General features: G+C 34.2%; 2 protein-coding genes across 2 annotated transcripts; both read right to left on the reverse strand.

Moving 5' to 3' along the window:
- Positions 1-618: 618 nt before the first annotated feature.
- LOC145579080 (uncharacterized) lies at positions 619-15,466 on the reverse strand. Its single transcript, XM_081636359.1, has 7 exons — positions 15,021-15,466; positions 13,561-13,784; positions 9,316-9,967; positions 8,178-8,550; positions 7,086-7,180; positions 3,307-3,501; positions 619-1,628 (listed from the first exon to the last, which is right to left on the reverse strand). The coding sequence occupies exons 1-7, from the start codon at positions 15,216-15,218 to the stop codon at positions 1,035-1,037; spliced, it is 2,331 nt and encodes a 776-aa protein (XP_081492485.1). The 5' UTR covers positions 15,219-15,466; the 3' UTR covers positions 619-1,034.
- A 2,224-nt stretch (positions 15,467-17,690) lies between these two features.
- Positions 17,691-20,260, reverse strand: LOC145579081 (putative aquaporin TIP3-2). The gene is made up of 3 exons (XM_081636360.1): positions 19,998-20,260; positions 18,802-19,055; positions 17,691-18,259 (listed from the first exon to the last, which is right to left on the reverse strand). Exons 1-3 carry the CDS (start codon positions 20,131-20,133, stop codon positions 17,876-17,878), a joined length of 774 nt encoding a protein of 257 aa, XP_081492486.1. The 5' UTR covers positions 20,134-20,260; the 3' UTR covers positions 17,691-17,875.
- Positions 20,261-20,619: the final 359 nt, after the last annotated feature.

The following is a 20,619-nucleotide window of genomic DNA, read 5'->3' on the forward strand; positions in this document are numbered from 1 at the left end:
AACCTCATTAGCCGAGGAATAGGAGGATCGAAGCTATTGAGAAAGTTTTTGCACAACGGCACAGGACAAAATTTTTTATAGCAAAGCAACAATAGCTGATTAAAATGCATTACGATTGGTGCCTGAATATGACAGTATGTAATATGTATTGCCTTTTTTTTTAGAATAGCATGTAATATGTATTGCTTGGTTAAACTCAATCTTTCAAATTAGTTAGTTGATTAAAGTTGATCTCTTACACCAAATTGCTTTTATTTGATTTTAATTTACTTTAGTTTCATAGCTTTAAGCCTATGATTTATTGAAAGCATATCCTTTTTTAATGCTCACTTCTGTATTCACGGCCAAATTTAAAAATTTTAAAAACGTAAAATATTGTGAAATTTGTCTCAATGTGTAATTTCATAATATCAAGTTTTATGATTTTTTTTATTAAAAAATTAAAATATGTACTGGTACTATATTATAAGACAAATGGAGTATTTCGACAGCACAAAGAGCAGTCAAAGAACCATATTCAAAGTCAAAAAGTGATTAATTGCTAAGAACTTATACCAATATTTCGCACAAAATTACTTGCATCCAGTCTCAGCTTTACACCTTGCCTGGAATAAATGATAATTGCAAAAAGAAATTCATTGATGAATGTAAATTTATCAGCAGTGTAATTCAACCTTATACTACACTTTTATGGTAAAGAATAGTGTACAACAAATCAACGAACAGACTCCCAAGAATAGTATACAAGGACTTACGAAGCAACAATCCAGCATGAAGCGTGTCTGGTAAACTCTCCTTGGTTCCTATACACTTGAGTTAGTTTTTTAAAATCACTTTGCTAGTTTCTGCTCTCCAATTGTTACTCATTCACACATTTGTACACCAGAACAAGACTACACCACTTATCACAGACTGTAAATCGCAGTGACACCGCCTTCTCTCTGCATTTCTTTCCTCTTGGAAGAAAACAATGTAATACGTATTGAATTGTAGAAGAATGCACTGCTCTGCAAGAAATAAATAATAAACTGCTGTTAACTTCCTGGCCCTCGCATCTTTTCAACAATATGCCTACTCTTTTCTTCAATATGGCGCCTCTTTTCTTCAAATTTCTCCCCCATTTTTTTTCCCAAGTCAAACATCCTAGCTTTTTTTCCCACCGGCCTCTTAGACTTTGTATCATCATCTTCAAGACTGTTTCTTTCTTCTCTTAAACTAACATACCTAGAAGGTGAAGGACACTCGGGATTCTCTTGTTTTCTATGGATAACCATATCTCTTGACTCTTCATTCTGTAGCAATGGCACTTTCAAGTCCTGTGAAGGCATGCTGCTATCAGAAGAACTTCTACGGAAAGCTGTGGAAGGGACAACTTGACCATTTTCTGCATCAATAGACCGCTTTAGAGGATCAGTTTTCTTCTGCTTCCCTAGCTTGCTCTCTAGATCCCTATCCTCTGTTCTTTTGTTTCTAGATCCTTCATTTGAATTAGTTTCTGATTGCGCTTCTCGATTCAGCCACATCAATGGAGCAGCATTACATGGGATCCAATCATCTTTCTCTGCTAACATCCACGGAATACATACACTTTCACAATTTGGAAGAACTAATGTATCCCGGATAGATGCCTGCATTAACATTAAAACTAAAGTATAAGCAGAATACAAGCCGCATCCACATGACACATGACTTCTTGCTATATGCTGATAAATCAACTTGTTTCAATAAATACATGCATGGTTGAAGGACATCAATTATAACTCAAGGGAACAACAAAAAAGTAAATAAAATAAATGAAGTACCAACTGTGTATACTAAGTATATCAGAAATAATGTAATGCAGGCCATACACCAAAAGAGGATCTACAATAGATCAGCAAATGACATCCAACACGACAATCAATGCTGCTCAAATTTAAAACTTTACTGGATCAGATATTGGTCCAGATAATAATCTCAACAAACATATGTATGGTTTAGGACAACATATAGATTTCATCAGTTTATTGTTTAAAACATAAATGAACCGCAAAATGACTGTTTCTGAAGGCTAATAGAGAACACTGTATATGCAATATATTAATAACAAACATTATAAAGAGATGAAAATTAAAGGAAAAATTAACAAAAATAATCCAAACTATTGGCTCCCTTCTCATTTTAATCCCGACTACTATTTAAATCAGAATAATCCCAACTATAAGAGTCCCTTCTCAAATTAGTTTCAAACTTTTGTTAACCAGTTAATCAGGTAAATTGAGCCATTTTTCAACATATTATTTGTTTTATTATTCACATTATTATAAATTTTTTTAACAAAAAAAAAAAAAACCACATGCTCTTAAATCTAAATTCATACCACCACCTTCTGAATGTTCTGATCTCACCACCTGCCCAACCTAGTCCTTCCACTAAAACCACCTTAACATCCACCCCCAGCAACTTAAAGAATCTTTCCAGCAAAGCCCATCCACCGAAACCATCATTTCTACCACCCCGGCCATGAATCACCATCAAGCACTACTAACCACCAACATCAATCACACCAACGACTGCTGAACAGGAAGAGGAGATAGGAGAGAGAATGGAGGCAATTTGAGAGAGGGGAGAGGAACAGAGCGGTTGGACAAGGAGGAGATGAAATGGGATGCGCAGAAGGGGGAGGAGATGCGGTTGATAGCGGATTGGCGAGGTAGCAAATGGGATATAGGTGGGATTAGGTTGGTTGAGGTGGGGGCGCTGCTGGTTGAGGGAGGGGAGAGGTGGGTGATACGGAGGTGGTGGATGGGGTTATTGTTGTGGTATACGGTGGTGGTGGTGGTGGTCTGGCATTGTGGCAGTGAGGAGGTGGTGGGTCCATGGTGGTTGCAAGATTTGGGGTTGGTGGACTAGTGGTTGGCTGATTGTGGCTATGGTTGGGTTGAGGTTGAGGGTTGTAGGTGAATGCTGGTGGGTGACAATAATAAAGTAAATAAATAAATAAATAAAAAGTTAATTATTCTCTTATAAAAGATTAAAAAAAAAATAAAAAATTTACCGGTATTACAGGTTGTAGGTAAGAGGGACTAATTTGAGAAGGGACCCCTATATTTGGGATTATTCTGATTTAAACATTAGTTGAGATTAAAATGAGAAGGGGGTTAATAGTTTGAATTATTTATGTTAATTTTTCCAAAATTAAAAGCCAAATCTTCTGCCAATGTAGCAAAAATCCATGGAGAAATACAAACTATAATATCAAGCATAATTTAGTGCATCGAAATAAAGTATGAACAATGATTCTAAATCAAAGAACCTTCTTCTCACCTTAAATCGGTTTATTAGAAATGAAGCTACACGTCCATTGGTAACTTTGTGATCCTTGACAGAGGACTCCAATTGGAATTGTATATCAGGCATGCAGGTAAAGCCAAACCAGAGCTGATCAGAAGGCGGTGGCTTCATATGCAATTGGATTGTCCCTTTCAGTGTTACCACCCTTATTGCCAAAGTAAGAGGTACCTTGAATTATAAATAGTTTCCATTAGAACTAATCTAAACTTTAGGGACATATTGAAAAATATATTTTTAAAAAATGAGACTATAGTTGACAATGTCATTGTAGGATGTAAAAAGGCTCTGAATCGTATATACACATTCAAACACACACACTGCCAACAAAATATAATACAGTAAATAATAAAATAACAATTACCAAGGCAAAGCTACATATATGTACTCATTCTTGCACTTCATTCTGAGTTATAAAAACTCATAAGATACAGTTAAGTCACTAGTTAACACAAAGGAGACTTGCTATTTGGTAAAGAGAAAAAAAAAAATCCACTTTAAATTTACAATCGGAAACATTCCAGGGCTGTTTAGTTCATATTATGCATATCCAACATATACAACAGAAAAAGTAAACCAAGATAGTTAACAATTATGAGGTATAAACTAAACGCATTAAAAGCTTCTATCAAGGCAGCCAAAATAGCAAATCACACTTCAACACCGTTGTCTCTTCATCCAATCTTTAAGTAAAGAAAGAAAACCTTGTATTCTAGGATTTCACCAAGACATTTTTAGTCAATACAATCAACAATTTTTTTAAAAAAAAAGATACTTGCTCGGCTAACTTTTAGTTGCAATATTCACATTCTTCTATTTAATTACCTTTATTGATCTATATGTTGGGCAAGTTATAGTCATGTGGGATCTAGTTCAATTCGTCTAAATTTATATATGATATTTTACTTGTCTATAATCAAAGATATGATGGGATGTAATTACGCATTTGCTAGCGTGAAAGTCAAAACGTAGCAACTAAAAGACGATGGAAAAAGTAAGTACATATACAATAAAATTAAACCTCTAGGTCACTCGCAAACACAAAACATGATCTATGTCTCAGTGTTGCAGAATATGAGCTTACATGCCTTTGAAAAAACTTTGGGCTCTTTGATCTTTGTTAGGTCTGCCTAGGAATCTTACGCCCTATGTTACTTCAACACCATGTTGTACATCGAGTGTCATGTGTCGGATCTTCCGACACATTGACACGACAGACACCCAAATATATAATGCCCTTGTATGAAATTTTATAAAATCTAGAGTGCCAAAGGATCTGACACCCAAATCTGAGTCTAAGCAACATAGCTTATGCCTTTTTCTACACAAGGCTATGTGACCCACAGGAGGATACAAACTGTGCCATTACATGGTGATACACGTGTCAATATCCAAATTCTTGGTTCAAGTGGGTTTCAGAAATTTCAAGAACAAAGGTCTGCCTAAAGACGTATAATTTTGGGATAGCTAATATCTTTCATTTCCAGTAAAGTCAAAGACTTGTAAAAAAAAAGAGTTTTTTTTTATCATAATGAACTAAATTAACATGTCTGCTCCATAGATTTATAGTAAAGTAGCATATGGCCATTGTATATCAGATTGATAATGAAATTGGTCTCTCCACCATTGCAGGGAAAAGACTGCGTTATTTAAACTTGATTACCCTGCCCAGATGGACGCCTCTTTGTAGGCATTGTGATGTGAACTGTGAAGTGCGTAATTTGGCTTAGGCCTTGCCTGTCTTTGGAATATACTCATTACAAGGGTAGATTCTATGGGGGTAATTGATACTAGAGGACTAATTATGGGAGAATATTTCAAGGACATTAAATTAGACAAGGACACAAGGTTTGGATTAAGTGAAACAAATAATGGGTAACGGATGAATTCTTTCAGACACTCGAGATAAGATTCATATGAACATGCCTTTTTTTTTTTTAATCAAATAAATTTAAATATACTATGATATTAAAGTAGGTTGTAAAACTGAAATTCATGACAAAATTATACAAATATAAACAAAAACTTTTTTCAAATTTAATTCATGTAGCTGACCCCACTTATGTGATTAAGGCTTTGATTGATTTATTGAAACAAAAACTTTTTAAAATTCTGGACATATATAACAAGATAGTACGGAGCAACTTCACAAATCCCATCAAAAATCAAAATGTTAAGAAACACTTCAAAAATTATAATCAAATTTAAAATCAAAATGCAAAAGAAACAAAAAAAAAAAGGAAAAAAAAGCTACATCTAATAATAGTAATAAAATAAAATCTTATAAATTTGAAGCAAAATTTGAAACTAAATTATTCATTTGATCTGGGCCAATCAGGGGTGAGTGCTTAATTTGGTCTGGCGAGGCGTTTTGGGGGTTAGGCACACAAAAAGCGCCTGAGGCGCACCTAAGGCGCACTTGAAGCAAACTTCAGCCAAAATTTTTTAACTGCCCATATACTGCGCCTCACTTCAAAGAGGCGCACCTAAGCGCAGCAGAACCCCTCTCGCTTCAGTGCGCCTTGAGCATTTTTATAAATAGCATTTGAAGCAGATCAAGTATTAAATAAAAATTCACGAATTTTTCAAACTTCAAATTCGATGATCAAGAGAAATTGATTAAGCCATGGAAAATATTAATCAGCTTCAACCAAATGCAGAGGAAATTTGATTCAAAAAAAATCAGAGGAATTTCAAAGAGAGAATAATTTAGTGGAGAGAGAATGAGTGGACGGTTACCGGCTGGTACAGTAAAATGGTTGAAGTTTGGGCTAAATTTTTTAACCCCTGAATAGTTACCCTAGGGGGCCCTGCCGCCCTAGGTAACGTAATACCCTCATTTTGGGGGTAAATATTCAGCCCAAATTATTTCCCCTATTTCAGGCTTTGTACTATGGTCCGTAATTATTAAGCCTTGAATTATTCCGTCCCATTACTATCAATCCAGGCAGGGCCTCAGCCCTCAGCTGATAAAAATCTCTTGGGTAGCCCAAATCCATAGAGAAATAGCTAGGTCACATGATCAACTTAGATTAATATACTGTACTTAAGTATTTAAATCAGCGTCTTCGTTTCTTCAGTATATATCCTACTTGTTTAATGAAAGTTCATTTGTTTAGAATAAGGTGTAAAGTTCCATCAGGAGCTGCTCTCATGCAATGACAGCACTTGGCAAACCTCCTCCAATGGAAAACAAATTGAAATCGCTTTTGTTTAGCTACCCCCCCCCCCCCCCCCAAACACCCCGGCTAGAGGGGTTAAAGTGATCTTACTGCCTAAGTAACAGACATAATATGTAACAAGTGCAGAAAAAAGAGTATTTTTGTCATTAGTTTACATCATCCCCACTTGACAACCCCCTTCCTTTTCCCTGCTAGAGAAACCCTGTTTGTCTTAAGCTCTTGACCCCCAAGATTACAGGGAAACAGTCAACTAGTCAAGAGGGATGATCAGGGGACCCTTACCATGTTCCAAGTTCAAAATTCAACACAATGACAGGTAGATCAAGATAAACAGATGACAAGTTCAAGCAGAGATGATGATCAACCATAATAAGGCTACCATGTATCTCAGAACCAGTAATCTATTTATCTGATAAAAGTTTAAATAAACAAAGCAGGATACTTAAATACAAAGAGAATGCTGCTTAAGTTTGCAAAGCAAAATTTGGTAAATTAAAAAGGAAATAGAGCATGTAATCCAATCAATAGCATTGTAAGACATGCACTATGAATGTAACAAAAAAATTAGCAAACCTGAGACACATGTTTGGCAACAGAATTCAAAATAGACTTCCACCTAGAACCAGTACTGGCAGTAGATACACCTGTCCTGGAACTCCTCAGCAGCTCTGAAATTTAACACCGGGAAAAAGAGAGAAATAAAGAAACTGCAACACCAGTGAAGTTAACATCTACACTTGATCTCCATTTCAGAGTTACTTCTCAAAAAGAGTTTTGACTACTAAAATCAACAAAGCAGAAGTAATATTATTGAATGAAGTATAACCAGGTACTGTGCCAATAATATTGTAGGTCCTCATAAGTCATAACCATAAAAATGTCACTAATTTTGCTAATACAATGCAATAATGTTGGATTCTTATGTTCATATTTACACCTTTCCACACTCTTACTTTATCTTACACCCAACCACCTTCATACTCACTCTTACTTTATCTTACATGGCTACAACCACCCATTTTTACACCCTCTCTCTTACTTTTCCTTACACTCGCTTATCTTTTTCAAAATTTTCTTGAGATACATATCAACAATAAGTGAGTCAAACATATAAAAATTGCCCAATAGAAACAATAAATTAAATATATAAAAAAAAGAGCAAGCTCATTACAAAGGAAGTAATGGAAAAAGGGTGGTGGGCCATACACAGCGTAATTCCACAAAAAACTAGTAAGTGGCAGTGTTAGACAAACAAACCTATCTTATAATACTAGTATAATCTTTTTTAAATGGAAAAAAAGATGCACCAATTCAAATTAGTTTTTTCACTTATAAGATTCCTAATATCCCAGAATAACTTTTTACATATGTATTTTAGGAAGGTCCCAATAGTAAGCTAGAATCTCCCATCACATCCTCTCGCTTTCAGTCACAAATTGCCAAACTATCTTCTATCACAACTACTTCTTAAATGAATTAGAGTTCATTATCTCCCATCACATCTGCTTTATCAACCAGATAACAATTAATAACCAAACAGCTTATCTATCTGCCATTATTAAGTGTCAAAAGTAATTTAGAATGGAGCAATTGTTCGTAAAAAGTGGTAAATTAAAGTAGTTTCTCACAATTTTCTATTTTATGAAATTACAAGACATAACTCACCATGTTTGAGATCTTCTGCATCCTTTTGTTCTGAAGAATCATTATTCCCATCATAAAGCTTCAAATCTTCTTCTTCTTGCAAGGGCTTCAAATCATCCAAAATATCAGTCGTTGCCTCCCCAACAGAGCTTGACTCAGTATTGTGGTCTGCCAATCCACTATGAGAATCTAGTTCAGGCACTTCAAGTCGGGCTTCAATATATAAAACTACTCCACCAGAATACTCTATGTCCATTTCCATGGCCCAAATGTCATTCATGTCAGAAGGAATAGCTCTCATCCCGTGGATATAAGGGGGCAAATTTCCTGGATCCACATCAGTGCAGGTCACTTCACCAATATAATTGGGCAATCTCATGTTTGAGAGCGATCTCTGGAATATCATACATTAAAGTAAGATTACTCGATGTAGAAGGCAAAGTAATGTTCTTACGTTCACAAAAACTCAAAATAAAGAAAAGGGGAACATAATTTATAAGCTGCAGCTACCCAAAATATGAAAATTGTTGCCTTGTCATAAGATACAAATACAAATCAGCTATCTCAATACTATCTTTTAGTATATATCTCAATAATATCTAAAAAGTTAATCGTTTTCTTTTTACAACTTAGACTTGATCTTCTAATGTCTTATCATAATAGATTTAGCTCCTTCAGCCCTATGAACACAGTTACTTATCAACGGCAAAAATTATCCACTTATTGACATTAGTGTAAATCTTTCATCAACTATACTAATACAAGCCATATAAATTTCAGATGGAAGACATTCTTACCACAAAGCTTCAAAGTTGAAAATGCATCCAACTATCAGAGAGAGAGAGAGAGAGAGGAGTGGGGGGGGGGGGGGGGAATAATAAATAAACAAAAAGGAGTTTGGAAAAATCAAACAAAAGTAGTTCATGTAATCAATAGTTCTTGATACTCTAGGCCTTTAAGGCATATGAGGAATCAAGAAATGGATACATTTGACAGACCTACAGAAAACTACTCTGTTCTATGGATTCCCTTGACAAAACATCAAAACTCACAAAGCATAAAAAAAACATATCACAGAATTCCACACTCACAATGAGTAAATTTGATTGACAAAAAGAAGATAGATAAATTTTACTTCTTTTCTTTTTTTTTTTTTTACCTGAATCCGAGCCTTTAAACCAGTTTTAATATCTACATTACTCTTGGCGTCAAAAAACAGTCGAGAGACCAGTAAATTCCAGCAAAGTGTGCCCTCATCAACAATAAACTTCTCAGCAGTGTCTGCATCAGAATTCTCAGACCCAAGAACTGAATTCCCCGAACGAGTAGATGCAGTGGAAGAAACAGAAGAGCTGTCTTCCTCAAATTCATTTCGCATTTTTCCCAGAATAGCCGCCTTTGCAATGCTTGGAGCAGAATAAGGATCTTGAAAGCCATGAGATTTATCAGCAACCCTTTTCTCATCAAGAGTGACCAAAGAAGTCTTTCTCGAAAGCTTTCTCCAAATCTGACGAACCTTTGATGGTGGATCATCAAGCCGGTTAGCTTTATCCAAGGGCCACCCTTGATAACCCACTAAGGGTTTGATAAGAAATGGATATCCTTCACTTAAAGATTTCAAATAGCATCGAAAATCTTCACTTATCTTAGGAAACCAGATTAATTTTTCTTTATCATCCAACGAAGCTATGCGAAGTGCTTTACACCAAGATTCTTTCTCACAGGAAGTTTCTGCATATATATATAGCACCTTGCTTCCTTCATACAAAACTATGTTCTTGCTTTCTATTTTGATTGGGAAACGTTTTGCCCTGAAAAACAAATATAAAAGAAATACAATAAGAAAACAAAAACTGCTGGCTCAAATTACTGTATTCTTCATATGTGCTGTATTTTTGACTCAAAATGTCAAAATGTAACTTATATTATTTCTAACAGAGGAAAACAAGTTTTATGAACCACATTAATCATGTTGACTAAAATGATATGATTGGATAAAGGCAGTATTTTCTACTATATCTATACTTTGCATATATGCTTGTAATTATAGAAGACATAACATGTTCTGCTGTTACACCCTATTCTTAGATGTTACTTTTCCAGATTAAGATGATGACACGAGTTAAAGTTTTGTATTCACATTATTCACACAACCAAGCTCAGAGACCTTAAGGCTACATGAAAAACCAAAAGCTTTCCCTTTTGTTCTGTTCCTTAATGTTAATTACACTTTACCATTATTGGCAGTCAAATATTCACCTCACGGGATTTAACAAAATAGCAACCAAGTATGAATTTTGCCCAAGGCAAGGCTACAATTTTGTGAGTTGCAAAGTGTTGGGATCGCGAGGCGTAGGGGAAGACCTAAGAAAATTTGGAAGAGGATGATTGAGAATAATATGAGTGCTTTGGGGATAGAAGAAAATATGGTGTTGGATAGAGCGGTATGGAGGGAGAAAATTCACGTCAACAATGTGTCATGATTTAATATATATACATATACTTTAATTATTCTATTCAACTCGTGTTTTATAAACTCTATTGATTTCCTTTGCTAAAGTTTTCTCAAATCATTATGTTTTTTAATCGCACATTTTCACCACTCCTTTAGAACTCTCTTAAAATGTATTCTTGGTACCCTTTTAAACTCTCTAAAATTTTTGTATACTCTATCTTTGTCTTACTTTACACAATTTATTTTTTTTAGTCAAATTTTTTACAACCGGTTATCTTGTTATGTTTGTTTTTCTTTCTCAACAATTCCTTATGATGATTCATGTTAGCCAACCCCAAATTATTTTAGGACTAAAGCTTTGTTGTTGTTGTTGTTGTAAGGCCACAATAGAGCAAGATAAAAGCAGCGTTAACCTCTTAAAATGTTCAGATAAGTTTGTCGAGGACAAAGGAGGGAACAAAGGGAAGATTCCAGAATTATGTAGGATCGGCAAAGAAGTGTCACACCATAGTCAAACTTATACAAAAGTATAACTAGTGCAGGAATAATACCATATCAAGGATATCATGCATCAATCTACTAATAAAATCGAGACAAAATAATTTCCACCTCAAAGGCAATACTGTTTCTCTAACTATACAATATCTTAAAAAAGGAAATTTATATCCTTGACAGATAAAAGCTTTGCCATAAAATTCCACAGGCATCTTTACTTCTGCAGATATGACTGAAGTCCTGTCATATTGTTAGCCAAGTCAGCATGTACTTGACTGTACTGGACTTCCCCACCCCACACCAGTTTTCAGAACTTTCCTAGATACACTCCCAATACGACCAATGCCAATGTTGTTCCCAACTGTCAAATTACTTCACTTCAACCCTTTTTGAAGAATCAAGCATTACAGCTTTGATTGTGTCACTAGGAGATGGGATGTATTTAAGGCATCCTCCGAGGCTCCACTGATGAATTAAGATATCAAGTTACCTTATACATGGTAAAAGTAAACCTTGCCCTTAAAATTTATTTATATCCTCGAGTCTTTTTTCTCCTCAGAGTATTAAAAGACAGACATACAAATTGCAATTAAAACAAGTTGTGTTTTCATCAATCCATAAGCTTTTCAAGATTAAATGAGCTAGAGCAGCTTGAGTGTTACTGGGTTACTGCAGGTTCTGTCAGCAATTAAAAGAACATTATAAGCCTAAGATAAAACTAATAAAGAATAGTGAACCAAGGTCACATGTACAGACCAGAATTACAAGGAATGCGGTAAAGACCGCTGTTCCGCAACTGGATTCGTAGGTACCAGAACGTGACGGAACACGACCTGGATTCGTTGAACCTTAAGATCTGGATTGACAAGTCTTAGACCCAAACATAGAAAGTTTTTTGCTTGCCGTAGAAAAGTCTATAAACTTTGTTGGATTTGTTGCAGCTTGGAGAAGAGTGAGAAAGAAAAGGTGAGAGAGAAAGAAATGATGACTAAATTTCATTTATTCTTTTGTTTTTCATTTTGTTCTGCTCTTCCAAGGCAAAACTATTAATAGCATTCCATGTATCCATATCATACCACAAATCGTATCATATTGTATCACGTACCATGTAACTTGATACAAACAAAAATGAAGTAAATTTAAAATAGCAATCAAATAGTAGTTGTGTTACCAAAAATATACTCCATCCGCTTTTTTTAGTGTTACACTTTGACCAACACATAGCTTTAGGTAAATTGATTGACTTTAAGAATTTATACTTCCTTCGTTTGTTATTAGATACATCACTTTCTATAAATGGAAGTTTTGAATTAGATGCACACGTTCCTTTTTAGTTAATAAATTCTCTCTACCTCTCTTATCACATGGGCCCTTTTCAATTTTATTTTTTTTCCTATCTCTCTCTACTCTAAAAATTGTCTATTACAAAAGTGATGGATCTAATAAAAAATGGAGGAAGTAAGAAAAAATAGTGGCATTAATAATATATTGAAAAGAGAAGGAAATAATAATATAGTAGTAGTAGGTTTAAGAGGGGAAGGACTATGGGAGGGGAGAGATATAATCTTAAAATGGAGTAATTTGCAAAAAAAAAAAAAAAAAAAAAAAAAAAGGGTGTAGCAGTCAATAAAAAACGGAAGGGGTAACATATCAGTACTATATTTAGTTTACTTGATTGATTTTATTACTGCAAAGACAAGCTTATGTCAGAAGAGGATCAGGAATCAGGATTCCTCCAAAACCTAATAACTAATTTACAAGAAGAAGCGGGGAAGGCATCAATTCCATGGTACATCATTCTAAGTTAAAAGGTTCTCACATTAAAAGGTTCTAACATCAAAGAGAGGCAAGATAGACAACTCCCTCCAATGAAAATTGACACCCCAAATACGTATTCCAAAACCTTACCACTAGAATGATAAACGGGCTGGTTGAAGTTAAGCCTTAAATTGATATGTCATGCCCATATTATATTGTACAGTCTAATGGTCCATTGAATGTGATATTAGTCCATCAAAATCAAAAATCCAAAGAATACTACAGCTTTGAATTACAAAAAATGCAAACCTATAGCACACATGAAATAACTTCTTACTAAACCTTCAACTGGTAGCTCTTCCCCAATCCCTTCAATCCAAAACAAAAAATTGAATTTACATATAAGCTCTAAACAAAGAGCGCATGTTATATGTTTATATAGCAACTCAACAAGCCCATGGATACCTTCTTCCTCAACAAATCATTACTTTTTCTTTTTGTTCATGGATAATTCATCAAACAAACTAATGTCATTACGCTATTTTCATCTTATTTTCCTAGGTAGCCTGGATAAATAGGCAAGCTGTCAGTGAAAAAATTTGATATGGTATATGGAGAAAATACTAAAAAGGGAAATCGCAAAATCAAACTGCAAGTACCATACTACATTACATAAATAAAAGGAACTTGGGTTACCATTTTCTTGTAGGCAGGCTTGTAGCAGAAACTGCAACTACTTTACAACCCATCAGCATTACTTTTGTGAGCGAACCATCTGCTTCTGCCAGAATAAGCATACGATCTTTGACTTTTGCAAGTTTCCGGACAGGGGAAACCTCTAAAATTTCCCGCTTCCTAGTTTGCTCAGTTGGAACAGGAAATTTAGGATGGCGTTCTGGTTCTAAAACCCAAACCACTCCCTGCAACCAAAAACATTGAGGAATAGCACTAGAAAAATTTAGATCTTGGCCAAGGACTGAAATACACTTGATCTTTCATCCTCAATTATTGAATTAAGAGCCAAGAAATTGGCGCAACAAATCATGAAGGTATTTAATGGATTATGCAAACACAAATAACACTAGGCGAGGTGTGACAAAAGTAAAAAGACTATTGTCGCTCATGGATATCTAAATCCTTAATCTTAAAGAGCAACTTTTGTGATATCTCGTTAGATTAACCATTAGTAAAACCACTTGTCATGTCTTCAATTTCAAAAACATTATACTTGTATATATTAAGCTCATTCAAACAAGCCATCCACAATATAATTTTATCACTTAGCATCACATTGACCAAGTAGGAGATGTGACCAAGGAGAGAATTCTGCAAGAACAAATGGTTGTCAAACATTTGAAAGCGAGTTTCCATAACTTTACGGTTTTTCTACCACTCTCGTTTTCGACTCATTAGGGAAAAAAAAAAAAAAAAAAAAAAAAGGGTAGTTTTGTAAAAGTTAGCCGAATTCTCCACATTGAATGCAAGTAACAAAACAGCATTTTCAACAGACTTGCTGAACTCTCCACATCGAATGCAAGTGACTAAACAGAATCTTCTACAAACATGCTGAATTCTCCACATCGAATGCAAGTAACAAAACAGATTTTTTGACAAACTTGCCGAATTCTCCACATCGAATACAAGTGACAGAACAGCATTTTTCAACAAACTAGCCAAATTCTCCACATCGAATGCAAGTAACAAAACAGCATTTTCTACAAACTAACTGAATTCTCCACATCGAATGCACATAACCAAACAACATTCGAAAACTGAAAAACTTAGATTGAGAAAAGAAAAAAGGAAACAAGAATACTGAAAAACTAAGCATGATGATGCTACCCACATAATCATACCCAAAGAATTCCCACAATTGATAAACTAATTGCAACACTCTTATCAAAATAACAAAAAACCCAACACTTGTTCCAATTATTCCAAACCCACCAAAAAAAAAAAAAAAAAAAAAAAAAAAAAAAAAAAAAAAAAAAAAAAACTGCATGTTGTTACCCACAAAATAAAACCCAGAAAAATTCCACAATTAACATTGAAATTGCAACATTCTAATCGTAAAAAAGCAAACCAAGCTCTAGTTTACATTCCACAATTAATTACAAAATTCGAAAAAACAAAAAATTTAAGAGCAAGAAACTAACCTGTTTCTGACATACAGAAGGCAGAGATTGGCTAGAATCAAGAGGATTTGGAGGAGAAGTATGAACACCAAGTTTGGGTGATTTAGTTGAGTGTGATAATCGACGGATCACATACAAAATCACAACACCTTCAACCGCAATTACAGTCAAAGCACCAACAATGAACCCCACAATCAACCACACTGAAATCATCACCATTTTCAATTCTTCAAAAAATACCCAATTTCATTCATATATTTATGTATCTAATTGTTGCATCAAAAATTGAATATCTCAACTGTATTATTATTTTATTCAATTCTGGATTATGAAGAATAATGCCAAAGAAAAGGTAACAATTATAGACTTTGTAAAAGAAAAGGTAAAATAAATAAATAAATTGTGGGAGTTTTTGTGGGTCGGTTTTAAATGAATTATTTTGGACGGTTTTTGATTTTGGGTGAACTCAAATGAAAGTATGTATGCGGGTATTGGTATACGCGCTAGAAATTTTTTAATGTAATCAGATGCTTTTTCTTAGGTCACCAAACCAGGTTTTTTGTGTCTTCCGCAAGCATCTCATTTTTTTTTTCTTTTTTTACTGAATCTAGGTTGCTAAGGGCCTGTTCTCGTCAAGTGAACTCAGCTGAATTGAATTGAACTGAACTGAACTGAACTGAGATGAAGTGAGCTGAACTGAACTTATTAATTAGTAATTTTTAACTACAGATTAGTGATCTTTGATTATTTATTATTATACATATGTGTATATACAAATATACATATTAAAATATTTAAGAAAAATATACTATATTATTAAACTATTTTCTTTTCGAAGAGGACGAAAAACTAACCGATTATGAAAATGTGTATCAAAAAAATATAACCATTTGAATAATGAATTGTATAAATATTATTATTATTATTATTATTATTATTATTATTATTATTATTATTATTATTATTATTATTATTATTATTATTGTCGTTGTTGTAATAAGAGCTTAAAAGAATGAAATTTGGCTTTATATCATTAGCAATATCATTAGACATAAACTGAACTGAACTGATTAAAGCTGAACTAAACTAAAAATAAACGTATAAGAACAGGCCCTAAGTATATAAAGTTGGTAAAATAAACTAACTTTATCCTATGTAGTGATTTTAGATTAATGAATGCAACTTATGGGTCGATTCAATTAGGCTAGGTTGCAATCCATGCAAGTCATTTTAGTTCAAATTGAAAAAAAGTTGAGTTGGAAACAAGTTAAGAAGAGTTAAAGTGGATTCGAATTCATATTAGATGAATCTTAAAAAAGTTAGGTTAAAGTAGGTTCAATTCATATAAGGTATGTTCATTTTGGTCTAAGTGCTAATCAAGTTGGGTTAATCAGCTAACGAATTGAAACAAGTCATGTTAAAATATTCTTTAAGGTACTGAAAGAATGTCCTATAATTTGTTAAAATAAACTCCCTCTATTTTTTTTTATAAGGTAGAGTTGAGATTTTCCACTATTCATATATCATCATTGATTTAATTTTTTTACCAATATATAATATATAAATACGATCATATGATCATATAATATGTTGTCGGATTTGTCATAATGTCTCCTTTTATAAATTAATTTTTCATAATTTTTACTAATCTCTCATTTAAAATATTGATGGTCAAAACTGTCTCTCGACAAATGTACAAAGTTGACTCCAGCTTATAAAAAAAAAGATGGAGTATGATTTAATACCATTTAGTAAATCAACAAATGTTTTTCAATAATGACAAAATGCTAATGTCTAACACGAGTATATTTTATGTTAATGTCTAACCTTTCTAAAGCTAACCTCCATCGAATAAGATGAACACTTTATACAACTAAGCAAAAACAAAAATCTATATTAATTAAAAAAAAGAAAATGAACAGTAATATTATAAGAATGAACATCCTATAGAATAAAAGTGAACATTTAATTTTATAAGATTAAACATTCTACAGCAAAAAATGTACATTTTTTCAAAACGAAGAATCAACCAGAATTAGCTGGTCACGGGACCGGCTAATACTGAGTGCCTGTGAGCCCCACCTTCCTGAGCCTAATTTGCTGGGATGATGGACTCATAGAGCATTGGACTTGAACATAAGTTTTGGACTTTTAAAATGGGATTTTGACATTTGGAGGCCCAAATGGGGTTAAGCACCCAAACAGCAAGAATAGTCTACATGCTCAAGTGCTCAATGTACTGTAAGTTTGTAACTCTGTTTTTGCTGGAACTCTTTCGTTGGCTTGTTGCCTCACCCTGTTGCAATTCCTCGTTATAGACTTATGGTTCAACAACTATATGCTGCATATAATGTGGGTCATACACTATTTGAAAAGTCAGCTATATTGTTCTATACATTATGCAAAAATTTCTTATCTTCTTCCCTGCCGTTATTCATTTGTGTCAACAGTTCAGACTAATTGACAAATTTGGCGACAACAAGAAGCAACACAATAACTGGCATCATTATCACCATCCTCGATAAGGAGCAGCGCCAACCTTAGATGTCATAAACCATTAGGATCAGCCCAATCTTAGATGCCTTAAACCAGATTTCACATTTTTTACTAGCACGATATAATTGTAGGAGACGACAGTCGACAGTACAACTGAAGGAAGCTATTCATATTATTTAAGGTCAACATTGAATATAAACGCAATGACACCTTTTATTACAGACAACATACCACAGTATATGCCTCTTAAGTACAAGTCCAAAGCTTAAGAGAATTCACACAACAACAAAAGAAGACGACTCAAATAAGACTACAAAATTAAACACCCCCAGCAAACATAAAAGGAACTATGCAGTGTTTACATTTTTATGACGACGAAACTAGTAATCTTCTGGTGCCAAAGGTTGGTGAGCATGAGGAGGCTCAGTAGGGATCACAATAAACTCATATATCAGTCCGGCAAGCCCACCTCCGATCAACGGACCAACCCAGTAGATCCAGTGATTCCTCCATCTCCATCCAATTAAGGCCGGTCCAAATGCTCTTGCTGGGTTCATTGATGCTCCGTCAAATGGCCCACCCACTAGAACGTTTGCTCCTACAATCAACGCGATAGCTAAAGGCGCAATGGTCCCTAAGCTGCCTCTCTTTGGATCAATGGCGGTAGCATACACCGTGTATACTAGACCAAATGTCATCACTATTTCCAGAATTAAAGCTTGAAGATTGCCCTCGCCATATGCCACTCCTAGCCCAACTGGTCTCTGTAACATATTTACAAAAATGAGATCACTTAGATTTTAGGACAACATTACCTGATTATGCAAATACTAACAGAAAGTAGAAGATACATGTGTTAGATCGACAACTTAAGTACCTCTTGGCTTTTGATCACAAGTTGAAAATATTTGCCTTACATAGTATCGGTGATACGTATATTAGAGTCACTAGTTTATGTAGCACATACGGCTAGAGGTGTAAAAAAATAAACACAACCTGACCTGATACAACCCGACCCAAGTAACCGGATTTAGATTTAGACTTATATGGTAAAATAATTTTACATGAATCAAACCCAAACTAGACCCGACCTTACTAGACCAAACCAAACTTGACTTAGTTACCATAATTGACACCTTAAGCATAATATACCTTATGTGGATAACTTTTTACCATTAAAAATCATTCATTCTAGGACAGTAAAAATCAATACAAGAGAACAAACTTAAACCAAAGAATGTGGTTATCTTTTAATTAATTTTGAGCAAGGGTATTGTAACACAATAAGCAATTAGCTAGAACTCACCATGCCATCAGTAACAAGCCTGAGAAGTAGGGCAGCAACAATTGCACCCAAGAGTTGTGCTACCCAATATAAGATAGCACGAAGAAACGAGACTCTACCACCAACAAGGGCGCCAAATGTAACTGCTGGATTTACATGCCCTCCTGATACATTCAAACTCGCTGCGACTGCAGCAAACAAACCAAATGCATGTGCCAAAGCTATCACCATCAATGATGAGGCTCCCGTTGTTGCCTCATCACCGTATAACTTCCCTGCATTTTAACAGAATAAAGAGAGGTATTAAAGTGATCATCATCAAACCTACACAAGTAAATAAATAATGTCCAATAATTTATTGATTACCATCAGAATTCTACACAAATTTCTAAACATAACAATAAAAATTAGAAATCCCAATTCAGTTATATTAACTCTAATTCTTACTATACTACTATGAACTATCTGGCTATGCTCAGTCGGATTTTGTTCGTACTAAAATCTGATAACAACAGTGAAAAACCGTGAATTTCCTAGTACTCAAGGTAGCTTTTGTTAGTATTGTTACATTGAACCTTTTTTTTATTTTATTTTATTTTTTTAAAAAAAAAAAATTTAACTTTTATCTATTTGTTTACAATTTGTTAAAATTTTTTTTACAATTTGTTACACGGAACTTAGAATCTACAAAGTGTACAAGAAAATAGATGATTTTTTTTTTTTTTAATAATTTTATCATCTAGTACATATTTACCACATTTTAATTTAAGAGACCTAAAACCGTTACCCCTGTCGCATAAAAGTCACCCACCACAACGTAACCTCTTTTTATGTTTGTACCATTAGTATGAAATCTATGCCATGGATGCTAAAGGTTAGTTGGTTGAAGTGTTGGATTCGATGTGGATGTTACATCATTTGTACAAGATGGTATCAGTATCACATGCACTAAACAATAATAATATAACTGATTTATGATCGATCCTTTCTGAGCTTTGAATTGCAAAGAAGAATAATTTAACTTTTATACAGTATTCACAAACTTTGTATTAATCATAGACATTTATAGTATTATAATAGAAACAAATGTTATTATACTACACAAAAATGTATGACTGTGTTAGTCAAAGAGTTGTGAGTTAGCAAACATAAAAAGTCAAAAACGTTACAATATCAAGAAAATGAGGAAAACATGCATGCAAGAAAGAAAAACATACGGAGAGCGAGCTGAGAACCCTCGCCAGCAAAGACAAAGATTAAAGTGGAGATGAATTCAGCCAAGGTAGCTCTCATGGAATCAGGGTGTGTGGCCTCTTCCGGCCTTCCAAACGCGTATCTTCGAGGCGGTGCCATGCTAGCTACTCTCCCTTCTCTACAACCCCAACTTGAGCTAAGCCACCGTCAAAACACCAAGCTAACAACAACAACAACAACAAACCTATCAATCTCTTACCGCAACTTTTGACAAGAAAAAAAGGCCTAAAAAAACTTTCTCAGGTATAACAATATTGTTGCTACTACTACTTTCTCAAGTGAAATATAATTTGATGAGTAGAAATGGAGAAAGACAGATGACGATAGTTGTAGAAATTGGACAAAATTTATGAGAGGAGTAATATGGACACTTGGGTTAAGGCATGCAATAATTTTGACACGTACAATATTATATGCATGTGTTTGTATTTCATATTGTGATTGACTCTAGCTAGCATGAACTTAGATGATATCAAAGTTACGATGAAATCATCTCATCTCTATCTAAAACCAGAATAATTCTATTCAATTTTTATAAATGGGGCCCATTTTAATTGGTTTAGTTCCCACCCGTGTAAAACAGAA

This window comes from Chenopodium album, chromosome 14 (assembly GCF_948465745.1).
Source record: "Chenopodium album chromosome 14, dcCheAlbu1.1, whole genome shotgun sequence".
NCBI lineage: Eukaryota > Viridiplantae > Streptophyta > Magnoliopsida > Caryophyllales > Amaranthaceae > Chenopodium > Chenopodium album.

What these genes read in the sequence shown, in the direction of transcription:
- LOC145579081 (XM_081636360.1), bottom strand. Translation starts at nt 20,133, where the DNA reads ATGGCACCGCCTCGAAGATACGCGTTTGGAAGGCCGGAAGAGGCCACA. An exon ending in GGGTTCTCAGCTCGCTCTCC is followed by an intron (nt 19,056 to 19,997) that starts GTATGTTTTTCT and finishes GTTAAAATGCAG; the next exon opens with GGAAGTTATACGGTGATGAG. An exon ending in GGCTTGTTACTGATGGCATG is followed by an intron (nt 18,260 to 18,801) that starts GTGAGTTCTAGC and finishes AATATGTTACAG; the next exon opens with AGACCAGTTGGGCTAGGAGT.
- LOC145579080 (XM_081636359.1), bottom strand. Translation starts at nt 15,218, where the DNA reads ATGGTGATGATTTCAGTGTGGTTGATTGTGGGGTTCATTGTTGGTGCT. An exon ending in CTTCTGTATGTCAGAAACAG is followed by an intron (nt 13,785 to 15,020) that starts GTTAGTTTCTTG and finishes TTTTGGTTGCAG; the next exon opens with GGAGTGGTTTGGGTTTTAGA. An exon ending in TTCTAATAAACCGATTTAAG is followed by an intron (nt 1,629 to 3,306) that starts GTGAGAAGAAGG and finishes ATGTTAATGCAG; the next exon opens with GCATCTATCCGGGATACATT.